At 44.1% G+C, this 12,836-nt stretch overlaps 1 protein-coding gene across 1 annotated transcript in view; it reads left to right on the forward strand.

Moving 5' to 3' along the window:
- P2RX4 (purinergic receptor P2X 4) overlaps positions 1 to 6,001 on the forward strand; it is a 60,955-nt gene extending 54,954 nt beyond the window's left edge. Inside the window, exons 11-12 of the mRNA XM_030219463.1 lie at positions 1,971 to 2,066; positions 5,617 to 6,001. Coding sequence (XP_030075323.1) covers positions 1,971 to 2,066; positions 5,617 to 5,649 — 129 coding nt within the window. The 3' untranslated portion in view covers positions 5,650 to 6,001. The remainder of the gene's footprint in view (positions 1 to 1,970; positions 2,067 to 5,616) is intronic.
- Positions 6,002 to 12,836: the final 6,835 nt, after the last annotated feature.

Genomic DNA, 12,836 nt, shown 5'->3' on the forward strand with positions numbered 1-12,836 from the left:
GAGGAGAGTAGGAGAGGTGTGGCCACGCAGGCGTCGAAGGCGAGAGGTATTTAGGTGGAATGGGGAAGGCAAAATGGAGGGAAGAAAGAGACGGAGATTAAAAGCCAAGAAGGAGGAAGAGGGTAGGAGAGAAGGTGAGGTGATGAAGTCGATGGATGGGCAGTGAGGTCCTGTAGCGGAGAGAGGTAGGGGGTGAGGGAAAAGATTAGGAAGGGACAGGGCTAGGAAGAGAATGTGAATAGGGGCCATAAATGACTGAGGTACTTTAGCAACTGGGAAGAAGATTAGATGCAAAGAGAAAAATGCTCCGGCGCGCGGCACCCAGAGCGGAGGCCCTGGGTGGATCGGAGTGGACCTGGGTGTCACCCCGGAGAAGGCTGTAAGGATATGCAGATGAGCTGCAAGTCCTCCATAGCACCTGAAAGGCAGCTGGTGGTAGAGCTGGGCACCTCTCAGCTGAGGAAAGGCTTACCAGGGGTTAGGCCGAAGCCAGCATTCCTCCCCCTGAGGGTCACCTCCACCCCCTTATCCAGAATCGCCCCGTCTCTCACTGTCTTCCAATCTCCCTCCCCTCCCATTTTGCCTTGTTTCTCTCTTCCTCCCTTCCCATCCAGTCTTGCCTCGTTTCTGTCTCCCCCCATTTATCCAGTATTACCCCATCTCCCTGTCACTCTCTCTCTCCCCCCACCCATCCAGTCTTGTCTAATTCCTCTCTCTCTCTCTCTCTGTCCCCTCCCATCCACTGCGGCCCTGCGGCACAGTCTTTCGTTCTCTCTCCCTCCCATTCACCTTCACTGGGCCCACGCTAATAAACTACCATGGAAGACACGTAGGACCCAGCTCTCTGCAGCACTACTAATGCTTCCTGTGCCAGTCCTGGAAGTTTACATCAGAGGAGACAGGCCTGCTGCTGCAGGAAGCAGTAGTAACGCTGCAGAAAGCTGGGTTTCATTAGTTTCCCAAGATAGTTTAATAGCGTGAGCCCAGCAGAGATGCAACAGGAGGAAGGGAGCAAAATTGTACTGCAGGGCCATGGAGAATGAGAGGAGAGAGGGAGCAGGTCCTGCACACAGTGACAGTGCGGTTCAGGCTAGGGAGGCAGCTGAGCCTGACAACAACAAAGTAATAGCCAGTCAACAGCTGTTCTGGGTAGATGTAGAGGGTGGGGGACCAAGGAGGTTTAATATGACAGGAGGGAGCCTATCTGGCCCATTATGTGGGCTGAAGCTTGCCGCCATATTGAGTGATCCAAAACGTTTGCAGATGCTATTGAAAAACAATAGCAAACTTGTGAGGTTTATGTTGTTTTATTAAATTTCCTTGGTTTTGCATTCTTTCTGTTAGGAGGGGAATTGGGGGCAGGGAGGTTTGGGGAGTTTTATGAGGGGTTTGTTTTGGGTTTACCAATATGGCAGCTGCTGGGGGAAAACCAGCTTCAGCTTTTTGACGTCATGCCGTCTCCTGTCTTATTAAAACTCCTTGGCAGGGACTAGGGTTTCCAGTGATGTCAGATCCTGGCTTGCATCTGATTGGACCCAAACGTCCGATCCTCAGCTGCTTTTTGCACTGGAAGTTCGGGCCCAATCAACTGCAAGCTGCGTCTGACATTGCTTGGAAAGCCTGTAGAGGGGAGAAGCAGAAGATGGAAAATACTTTTTTTTTTAAATTTCTTTTTCAGATTTGTACTTTGTTACTAAGTACGAAAGTACAGCTTAAATGTAACTTATTACAAGTAAAAAGTATGGAAATTTTTTTTAACTAGTTACAAGTTAAAGTACTGCTAATTGTACTTAAGTATTGTAACTAAGTACAAGTACTTTGTTTCTGCCCATCTCTGCTGATCTGGTGTGCAGAGCTAAAAGCTCAACCAACCATCGTAGTCAGTGATGTCACTTCCTCCCAAGAATATTTGTTTTCAACTGTAGCTGTGGATTCATCTTGGTCATTATATGTTGTTTGTTTTTTTTAAGGCAACATATTTATGTGACTTCATTGTCCTTCACATCCTTCAAAAAAGGAATTATTACAGAGAGAAGAAATATAAGTATGTGGAAGATTATGAACTGGTAAGCAGTACAGCAAGTGCCATTATCTGCTTGAAAATATGCAAATACATTTTTCTACTTCCTCCATTTGTGCTAAATAAGAACACAATGTGCATTACAGTGGCTTTCTGATTGGTTGGTGTGATGAGTGAGATGGGGGGGGGGGGGGGGGGGCAGGGCCACGGCCAGAACATCTATACCACATCTATTGTGCTCCATTTCTGTGGAATAAGTCATCCCCTTTGTTAAAAAAAAAAAAAAAGCCTTTAGACTTAGTCAGTCTTTCTGGCCTTCGGGGAAGTGTGTCTGTCAATTCTCTGGTGGTGCTCTGTGTTTTGATTGTGTTTTATGTGTTTTTTTTTTTCTAATGTTTTAATTTGAATTGTAAATAGCTTTTCTGTTCCCGAATTAATGGAGCTATATTAAATCCTTAAATTGTATTTTAAGCTACATACTGGGTTTAGGATTATGGAAATAGTGTGGAAAGGCCATCTGGCCAGAGGTTGCTCAGGTACAAGCAACATTCCCCAGATTCCCACAGCCTGTCAACCGATCGTCCTGTCACAGTGCCCTCTAAAGGTAGCTATCCCCAGGCCACATGATCCTTCTGGTTGTTTGCTGGTGCTAGCATTCCCTCCATCCTCCCCATCTCATAGCATACTTGCCCACAAGATGATTAATCATAAGCTCTGGATGCCAGCACTGGCCTCATCCTGTCACAGTTCCCTCTGGTGTGTCCTATTTCAGGTCATTTATATGCCTGACATCTCCAGTATCCAAGCTGCCTTTGGCACAGTACTCCCAGAGCAAGATGGTTTGATAACAGGAGACAGCATGAGCCTCTCTGGCTTATTATGTGGGCTGATGCCAGTAGGCAGAGCTTGTCACTGTATTAGTTTCATTGTTTTGAGTGTACCAAGATGGCGGCAACTGCATGGGGAGAATTAAAACCTCCTTGGGTGAAGACAGTCTTCAGCACATCATGCCTTCCTGTTATGAAACCTCCTTGTCACAGAGTATCCCATAGCCCAGAGTACTGCAGCTCAGTGGTCACACAGATGGATGGTTATGACCAGGACATAAGGCATTTTCTTGTAGAAATGCTGCCTAATTTTGTACAGCTGGCTCAATTTGTGTTTTTGTGTTCTGTTGTTTCTGAGGTGCAGTTTGATGTCTCAGTACACAGACCATGGTGTTGTATTCACAGAATACAACACAAAAGAGGAGAAAGCAAATTATTTATCACTCCAAGTATAAACAATTTGTTTTCTAATAACTCATGTAAGAAACAGACTACAGGGGCTACAAAATTCAAAAAAGTTATTCAAGCAAAGCCTCAACACTCGCAGAATGCAATCCAGTCCACCCTAAAACAAGGACAGAGCAAAAGCTAAACAGAGTCCCAGAATTCTTACCATTGGCTTCATTTCATATTAAACAATCCAGAAAAAAAAAGAGCATGCTCAAAAAACTCCATTGGGGGGAGGGGGGACTCCCCTGGAGAAAAAATGAATGCGTCCCCAAAAAATGGACGTATAGCCAAATCACTTGCAGTCTGTATCAAACATATAAGACAAAAATCTAAAGATCTTTTCAGTCAGTTCTCAAATACTGCAAACACGCTGATGTGCATGAACAGAAAATCCAAAAACGTAGTAGTAATTCATCATACTTAGGCTTATAGGAACAGGAAGAAACCTGCCAATGCACCCTTGTCCGATTGTATAGGAGCAGCTGATGTTTGTTTTTCCTTGGAGCCATTTGGACTGTGTCGACATGTTTGTTTAGGTTCCTTTGAGAATGGTTTGAAGATCCATGAACGAACACAGTGGAAGAACAAAGTTCCAAGAATTACCAGAAGTTCAATATCTTCAAGCCATAAAAAAGCTTTATTCTCCAATAAAGGTTGCATAAACAGTCTAGATATAACACAGGCCATGTTTTGGCAAGTGCCTTCCTCAGGGGTCGTAACTTTGTGTGAATGATAAAACCATATGGAGTCAGTCTTTTGGACACCCATGCTGTGCTGTTGTTTTCTTTCTAGCGTTGTTCGCTGACATTGAGGTTATTCTCCATACGGTTTTATCATTCACACAAAGTTACAACCCCTGAGGAAGGCTCATTGCCAAAACACAGCCCGTGTTGGGTCTGGACTGTTTATGCAGTCTTTATTGGAGAATAAAACTTTTTTAGGTTTTGAAAATATTGAACTTCTGGTGGTTCTTGGAACTTTGTTCTTCCACTCTGTGTTCGTTTAGTTGATTGATGTGGAAGCATTCACCCCCCTCTTTTGGTTTGACTTGTGAAGATTCGTGATGCATTGGCATGTTTCCTCCTGCTCCTATAAGCTAAGTGTGGTGAATTACTACTACTTTTTTTTTTTTTTAATTTTCTGTTTATGTGCATCAATGTATTTGCAATATTTGGAAACTGATTGAAAAGATCTTTAGATTATTAGATTTTTATTTTATGTTTGTTACAAACTGCATGTGATTTGGATATATGTCCACTTTTTTAGGGAAGCGTTCATTTTTTTCTCCAGGGAAGTTCCCCCCCACCCCCCCCCCCCCCAACGGAGTTTTTTTGAGCATGCTCTTTTTTTTTTTTCCTGGATTGTTTAGTATAAAATGAAGCCAATGTTAAGAAACTGGGACTCTGTTTAGAGTTTGCTCTGTCCAGTGGCGTAGCGAGGGGGGCTGCCACCCGGGGCGGGGCGGTTCGCCGTTGCACACCCCCCCCCCCCGGGTGCAGCACGATGGCATACCCCCCCTCGGCGAATCGACACCCCTCCCCCCCCGACCCAGTGCCCACCCTCTTCCGTCCAACCAGCTCCCTACCTTTAAAAATATATCTGAATCCGAAGCAAGGCGCAGCGCCTCGCGCCTGCATGTAAAAGAAATGTGCACCGTCTCTTCGGGCCTTCTCTCGCTCTGTCTGTCCCGCCCTCCGTTGACGCAACTTCCTATTTCCGCAAGGGCGGGACAGACAGAGCGAGAGAAGGTCCAATGAGACGCTGCACATTTCTTTTACGTGCAGGCGCGAGGCGCTGCACCTCGCTTCGGATTCCGATATTTTTTTAAAGGTAGGGGGAGCTGGTTTGGACGGAGGAGGGTGGGCACTGGGGGGGGGGTGTCGATGCACCGAGGGGGGGAGCTGGCAGGGAGCACCCCCCCCCCCCCCCCGAGCTGACACCCGGGGCGGACCGCCCCTCTGGCCCCCCCCCTTGCTACGCCACTGGCTCTGTCCTTGTTTTAGGGTGGACTGGATTGTATTCTGTGAGTTTGGAGGCTTGGCTTGATTTACAGGGCTACAAAAAAAAAAAATAAATAATTAGTCTGTCTCTTACGTGAGTTGTATTCTGTAGGGCAGCGTTTCTGAAGCGGGTTCTAGAGTACCTCTTAGCCACTCTGGCTTTCAGGATATCTGCAATGAATATGCATGAGAGAGATTTGCACATTCATTACAGGTATCCTGAAAGCCAGACTGGCTCGAGACCCCCACCACCACCCATAAGACAGGCTGTTGTCTTTTGTGTTGCGAGTGAGACTCTCTTCTTTTCTGAAAATTGCAGGGACCCAACAATAACTACGGCTCGCAGCCCTAACCACAGATGTGCCAGGGTGACTCCAGCCAGCTGAGGTTTGGCAGAAAAGTGTCCCTGGTTCAGGTGCTACTCTAAATAAATCCTTGCTGTTCCACGTCCTACCTGCATCAGGAGTTTTAAAACACTGACCTATGCAAGAAAGCTCTTAAGCAGCAAGTGTGTTTCCCGGAAGTCAGACTGTTACAATGGCTATGTTGCATTATCCAGAACTGTAATTTTATGGTGGAAGAAGACTTTTTACTCATCCTCTTAGTCTAGATCATTTCAGAAACTTTCCGTATCTGACATTTGCTGCTACGGTGGATGAATTTTGATTTATAAAGAATCCTTTGAATTAAAAGAGCTTGAATTATTTCGAATAATTAGTGCTTGATTTAGACCAGGGTGGTTCAAGTTCGGTCCTTGAGGGCTAAAAGCAGACCAGGTTTTCAGGATATCCCGACTGAATATGCATGAGAGAGATCTGCATATTCATTAGGAATATCCAGAAAACCTGGCCTGTTTGCGGCTCTTGAGGACTGAACTTGGAGAAGCCTTTGGTAGACAGTACTGCAGCTGGGTTATTCTAGTTCTGTCTATCACAGTGAACACTAAACATTTCTGCTGTGCAGTGATAAAAGCTGTTTAACTGGACACAATTCTCGATAAGTTTCAGCCACAGATAACATGTTCCTGTGCCTCACTTAGCTAAAGTAACACAACCTCATAGCTTGTCGTGTTTTTTTTTAAATTTTTAACGGTTTTTATTGATGATATATCATGTCAAACAAAGCCAAGAAAATCAAACACTGTGTAAATATTCAGTCATATCAAAATTATACATATGCATCAAGTCTAACATCATCATTATTTTACATGTCCCCCTCCCCCCTCCCTTATTTTGCTCTTATACCTTTGTCTACTTATTCCATGGTAATAATACTAGCTATATTTGTTACAGATCTTAACCAGTCCAAACTCCGGAGCCAATATCTGCTAGATGTGCTTGTCGTGTTTTTTTTTTTTTTTTTTTTGGGGGGGGGGGGGGGGGAGGGGAATACTCAAAGAAACAAGAAAAAACAAAAGAGAGGGTCAAACTTAACAATGGAGGTGAAGAAATGGTTTTTCTCCTGAGAGTTGGGACTAGTGTTTGAGGAAGAGGCGCGGTCTGTGAACCTGAGATCAGGCCTCATTCGACAGCTTGCACCTGTCTGTAGCCTGGGGGGGGGGGGGGGGCGCCTTAGCTTTTATTGCCACGGTCAATGCTTTGGCCCCGATATCAGGAGAAGTTGGTGCTCTCATCTTGGTTTCAGAGCACTATCTGCATTCTTCAGCTGCTACCCAAATTTTGCACTGGTGAAAATGGTTCTTTAGCGTTGTAATTTGGTCATTGGCACGCACACTGCTTTTGTCATTGTATAAACATCATCAACCTTTTCAGCTATTTACATAAATCCTTTATTTTAACTGATTGATTTTGCTATTAAATGGGAATTTCTCTGTTCTTGTAGAATTGTGTGTCGCTAACAAAGTGAAAACTTACCTGAATAGAACTGGCTCTGTCGGCCGTTCAGTTATGTTCATTTTTTTCCATCTTTATTTATGCAAACCACACGTCAATAGACACAAACAAGGAATAAGTAGTCAAAGTTCTGGTGAGTTACTAGGTTCTGTGCCTGTGTCCCCTTTTCATGTAAGAAGGTCTCAGTCCAGCTGGAAGCCAGAGGGGTTACCCCCAGTACAAGCTAACCAGCAGGGGAACAGTTGTGCTTTAAACATTTGGGGGGTGTGAATGGGAAGGCATTTGGGGGTTGGTAGCAGAATGGACTAGGCCTCTGTTGCCTTTCCTGTGAAATAAATTCTCTTTCTGTCTCACACCCCCCAGCCGCCATGCTGGTCATTCAGAAGCTTATGCTGTGACATTCCGGAGCTTTCTTCATTCCATCTTTTCCCTTAGAGAAATACGGTTTTGAGAATTTGCAGCACTTTGAATCTGCTGTATGCATTTTGCAAATGATTGGAGTTTGAATGCATTTAATAACATAACTGTGTTTTGTAGAAATGTGAAATTAATAATTTAACATTATTACATTAATATGGAGGTTCAAGTGTAAACACATTTTCAGCAGTTAAATCTTGCTATTGAACTTGGGCTATGTGTTTGCATATGTGCATTTTAGTAACTTCATTCAGAGGACATTTCTCTGGTAAGTGAACGCTATTTTGCTTTGTGCTTTGGGAACTTAAAGACTGGGGTTTAAAGGAGGAATTGTAGGTTAGTGTTAGGCAAAATTAGTTGATAAAATTTGCTTTTTATATTTTTATCTCCATAGTCTTTTCCACTTAGTTTTAAAAACTTTGTACCACAGTATTAACAGAATCTAGCAGGCACTGCAGGATCTGGTTTAGTCTTTCCACCCACCCCTAGGACAACTCTTCATTTATAGTCAGTTATTGTAATTAAGGTAACAAGCAAGGAGTGCTCTTACAGAGTTTTAAATACATTTCATTGCCATCTAAGAAGGAAATACTAAATAAATCATACAATATACTATATAACCTAAAAGACACTTTTATGTTAGGCTAATATCCTTAATAATGTAGCAAGTTTTAAATTATTGAAAAACTCAAAAACACAAACATGGAGTCAGCAGTCCAGCAGCGAGAGGGGTGCTATCCAGTCTTTTGCATTGAGTGTCACATGTATGATAATCTCCCAGTTGGTGAGATGTCATATGTGTGTGCCTGATGCAGTGAGCTCCTAGCTCTCAGAGAACATGTCCGTTCTCGTGAGGCTACAGTAGCAGACTTGGTGGAGCTGAGGGAGACAGAGAGGTACATAGAGGAGACCTACAGGGATGTTGTAGAGAAGTCCTACCTCCAGTCTGGTAGCCCCTGTGCTACCTTGGAGGACAGAGGTCTCCTAGAAGGAGAGCATCACCCTGGTGAAGTAGGAAGTACTGTAGCCAGGACCTTCCACCAGGGGATGTACTATCCTCTCGCACCGAGGATATGTCTCCAAGTGCTGACCGGTAGGGAAATGTTAGGACGGCTGTTGTAGTTGGTGATTGGATCATTAGGCATATAGATAGCTGGGTGGCCGGTGGACGTGAGGATCGCCTGGTGACTTGCCTGCCTGTTACGAAGATGGCGGACCTCACGCGTCACCTAGATAGGATTTTAGATAGTGCTGGGGAGGAGCTGGCTGTCTTGGTACATGTGGGTACCAATGACATAGGAAAATGTGGGAGAGATGTTCTGGAAGCCAAATTTAGGCTCTTAGGTAGAAAGCTCAAATCCAGATCCTCTAGGGTAGCATTTTCTGAAATGCTACCCGTTCCACACGCAGGGCCCAAGAGACAGGCAGAGCTCCGGAGTCTCAATGCTTGAATGAGACGTTGGTGCAGGGAGGAGGGTTTTAGATTTGTTAGGAACTGGGCAACATTCTGGGGAAGGGGGAGCCTATTCCGAAACGATGGGCTCCACCTTAACCAGGGTGGGACCAGGCTGCTTGGCATCGGCATTTAAAAAGGAGATAGAGCAGCTTTTAAACTAGAAACAGGGGGAAGGCCGACAGTCACTCAAATGCACATGGTTTGGGATAAGGTATCTTTCAAAGATATCACCAAAACAGGGAAGCTAGGGTATCCTGACAGTGAGGTTGCAAAAGAGACAGTAGTAGATCAGGTGTCCTTAAATAAAAATACAAATCAGACAAAAGATTGCTGGAAGGCGCTTTATGCTTACCCGAGGGGCGGCTGGGCCGAGTTGAGCTAAGCTGGTGACGGTTGGTGTGGAGGGACCCGGCTGTACCCTGGATGGAGTGAGGTGCTTGCCATTTATTTTATTTTTATTACATTTGTACCCCACGCTTTGCCACTCATGGCAGGCTCAATGCGGCTTACATATTATATACAGGTACTTATTTGTACCTGGGGCAATGGAGGGTTAAGTGACTTGCCCAGAGTCACAAGGAGCTGCCTGTGCCTGAAGTGGGAATCAAACCCAGTTCCCCAGGACCAAAGTCCACCACTCTAACCACTAGGCCACTCCTCCACTCCATTGAACATTGACGTGGAGTTTCACATCCGACACAACTATCCCTGGAGCAAGCTGCCGGCCAACATCAGACAGACCCCTGAGGAAGGCTTGTTGCCGAAACACGGACTGTGTTGGGTCCCAGTAAACTTGTTCTGAGGCTCTTACTTCCTTGTGTGGGCCGGTCATTTGGATTTTGTTTTTCTTCCACCCTTGGTCTGCTTTTATAGTATTTACCCCCACGTTAAAGTATGTGCAATGACAAGAACAGGTGTTTTGTATGTGGCTGTATTGAAAGCATGTTTGGGGGCAGATGTGGGCAAAGTCATGATTTAGTGCGGTTTTTTTTTTTTGTCAAAATAGATGTGGTTGGCTGTACTGGGCGCACATCTAGTGGCACCAGCCACTGTAAATGTAGGCGGGTTTATTTTAGCTGTGATTTCTGTAGGGTTTGTGCTAGTATTGTATCTTTATAACTTAGTCATGTACTTCCATTAAAACTATTAAAAAGAATTCCAGAGATCTCAGTTAACGCTACATTGCGAGAATGCCAATTCCGAATTATACATAGGGCATATTTCACTCAAGCACGGTTGTTTAAGATAGGAGCGATAGATACCCCGGTGTGTTCAAAATGTAAACAGGGAGTAAATTCCTTCTTTCATTCATTGTGGGAGTGCTATAAAACCCAGGTTTTCTGGAGGGAAGTATTTAAGTATCTGGAGAAATTACTGGGATGTGTCATACCAATCTCCCCAACAGCAATATTATTAGATTACTATGAGCATTATCACCTCTCTTTGATAAAATTTACTGAAAGAATCAAAACACATTAAGTCCGCACACACTGTTAGTAATGCAACAATACATTCTCTTCTGAATTCCCATCCCCCGGAATTTTTTACCACATTTATACCTCTACTCATAGAAAAATGTTATACCGAATTGTTGTTCTACTACTGTTCAGTTGCCCTATTAGTTCCCGCTGTTTCTTTTCCATCGTTCCATTGTTCTTCTCCATTGTTCTATTCCCTTAACGACACTTTAACTTTGTTTTCGCATAACCACTCACAATGTAATCCATAACCGAGTTGTAACAAACTGTATTTCCACCATTCACAATGTATTGTAAGCCACACTGAACCCGCAAATAGGTGGGAAAATGTGGGATACAAATGCAATAAATAAAATAAAAATAAATAAATAATCACCTGTCCAATAGATCGCATACACTGCTGGCAAGGATGGCGGGGATTCTGGGGAAGAAAATGATTTTAGGAGTGTGGGTTGGAGACGACTCGCCATCGTTTTGGGTATGGAGAAATAAGTTACATGCCCTGATGACTTGGGAATGCCAATATGCTAGGCACACACCTAAAAGGAGGAAGCAGTTCCAGGCAGTGTGGGGCGACTATGTTGCATCCCTTCCGCACAGGGCTAGGAGTCTGCTGTTGAATCCCAGTTGAGGGCTGAAGTGGAATGAGGATGCTCCGTTGACATAGGATGGGTGTGAACTGATGGACTCTCCTTTCTTTCCCTCCTTCTCGCTCCCCCCTCTTTTCCTTTTTTTTTTTGGTGGGGGGGAGATGACTGGATGAATACTGGGAGGAGAGGAGAGGTGGATAACAAGAATATGAAGGGACAATAAGAGACAAGTGGATTGATTGGACATTTCAGACACTTGTAATGACCATTGAATGATCTAAGCAAAGGCTGACTTGGGGAGGGGGAGAGAGGGGAGGGGAGGTGGGGACAGGGAGGGGTAAACAGGTAGAATGATCTACTGAATCAACAGCGATTGCTAATTTGATATAATTTGGGGGATGGGATAGGGCTATATTGTTAAAAGATTGATGAAGGTTTGTTTCACTTTGGTTTTATTGATTGTATGTTCAAAAATTGAAATTCATCAATAAAATAATGTTGAAAGTAACTTAGGTATGTACTTGGTCTCTCCCCCTAAGTGACCTGTTATAAAATTTACTTTGTGTGTCTATTCAAGAAACGCTAGCATATCTTGCCCTTTATCTCCTGTTGCCCCTCATGTAGGATTGTAAGCTCTTTGAAGCAGGAACTTCTGATGAAATCTACAGTTTTACAAATGCTGTAAGCCTTTTTGGAAAGATGGACTTTCTGCTCCCTGAGGTTCCCTGTGGGTATAGCACTATGTATCTCTAGAAAATGCACATCTCTCTAAAACATTCTTATGCTCGATTGGGTCTAGCTTTCAGGTCCCTGTGGTGCCACCCACAATCTTCCAGATATTTTCCAGCTATTCAATCTCCAAACTGCACAGATAAGTGACCTTTCTTTAAAAATGTTTTTTTTTTAAACCTTCTAAAATGAAATATAATACTACAGAGTGGTGGGAGAAAACTCTTCAGGATAACAAAGACCTTGAAAGTCCAGTGAGCTCCAAAGGACCCCCCTGCATGCCTCAGTCAGACCGCAGAGGGCAGGGAGAGGTAGACGGAAGAAGAGAACTGGAATGCCAGATGGTGGCTATTTTGGCAATGAGAGGAATAAGTAAGTGTAACTCCCGTGTACGTAAACTCCTGCCAAAACAGGATGAAGTAGAGGTTGACCCAATGACGAGCCAACTCAGGAGATGTTGCTTGAAAATCCCGTTTATTCAAAGTACCAGAACAAGGACATGGTTGTTTGGACACTGCGTTTTACACTTTTATCCTGCTGTCGCTACTGTTCCTACCAGCACCAGCCGTACAACCAGTTGCTCTAGCTCGTGTCGCGTTCTTGTCCTGGCGCTTTGAATAAAAGATTGACTTTCTTCTCTGTAGAGGTTCCCTTCCTGTTTGTTGTAAACTCCTGCAACATCCTTGTGCCATGCCACAGTGCACCTTTCCTCGTGTTGGCGGGTGTATCGTATCTACTAGGTACCCTCTATGGCTAAAGACCATGCACAAATCAGGGTATGTGGTAAGGTGTTGCCTGTTTATTTCAAACTTACAGAAAAGCTTAAATGGCACTGAAAAGTACTTATTTCATTGTAATATAATTTAAATGATAAAACACAGTTCTTGGGCATTATACACTTGTAAAATCAAATGCAGAGGCAGGACCAGAAATTAAAACAGCAGTATTTAGGCCTCAAGGCTAACACAGGGTAGAAGACTTCACAGAAAGCAGTAAATCTTAAAAACAGCTTTACT

The sequence above is a fragment of the Microcaecilia unicolor genome, chromosome 11, assembly GCF_901765095.1.
Source record: "Microcaecilia unicolor chromosome 11, aMicUni1.1, whole genome shotgun sequence".
Taxonomy (NCBI): domain Eukaryota; kingdom Metazoa; phylum Chordata; class Amphibia; order Gymnophiona; family Siphonopidae; genus Microcaecilia; species Microcaecilia unicolor.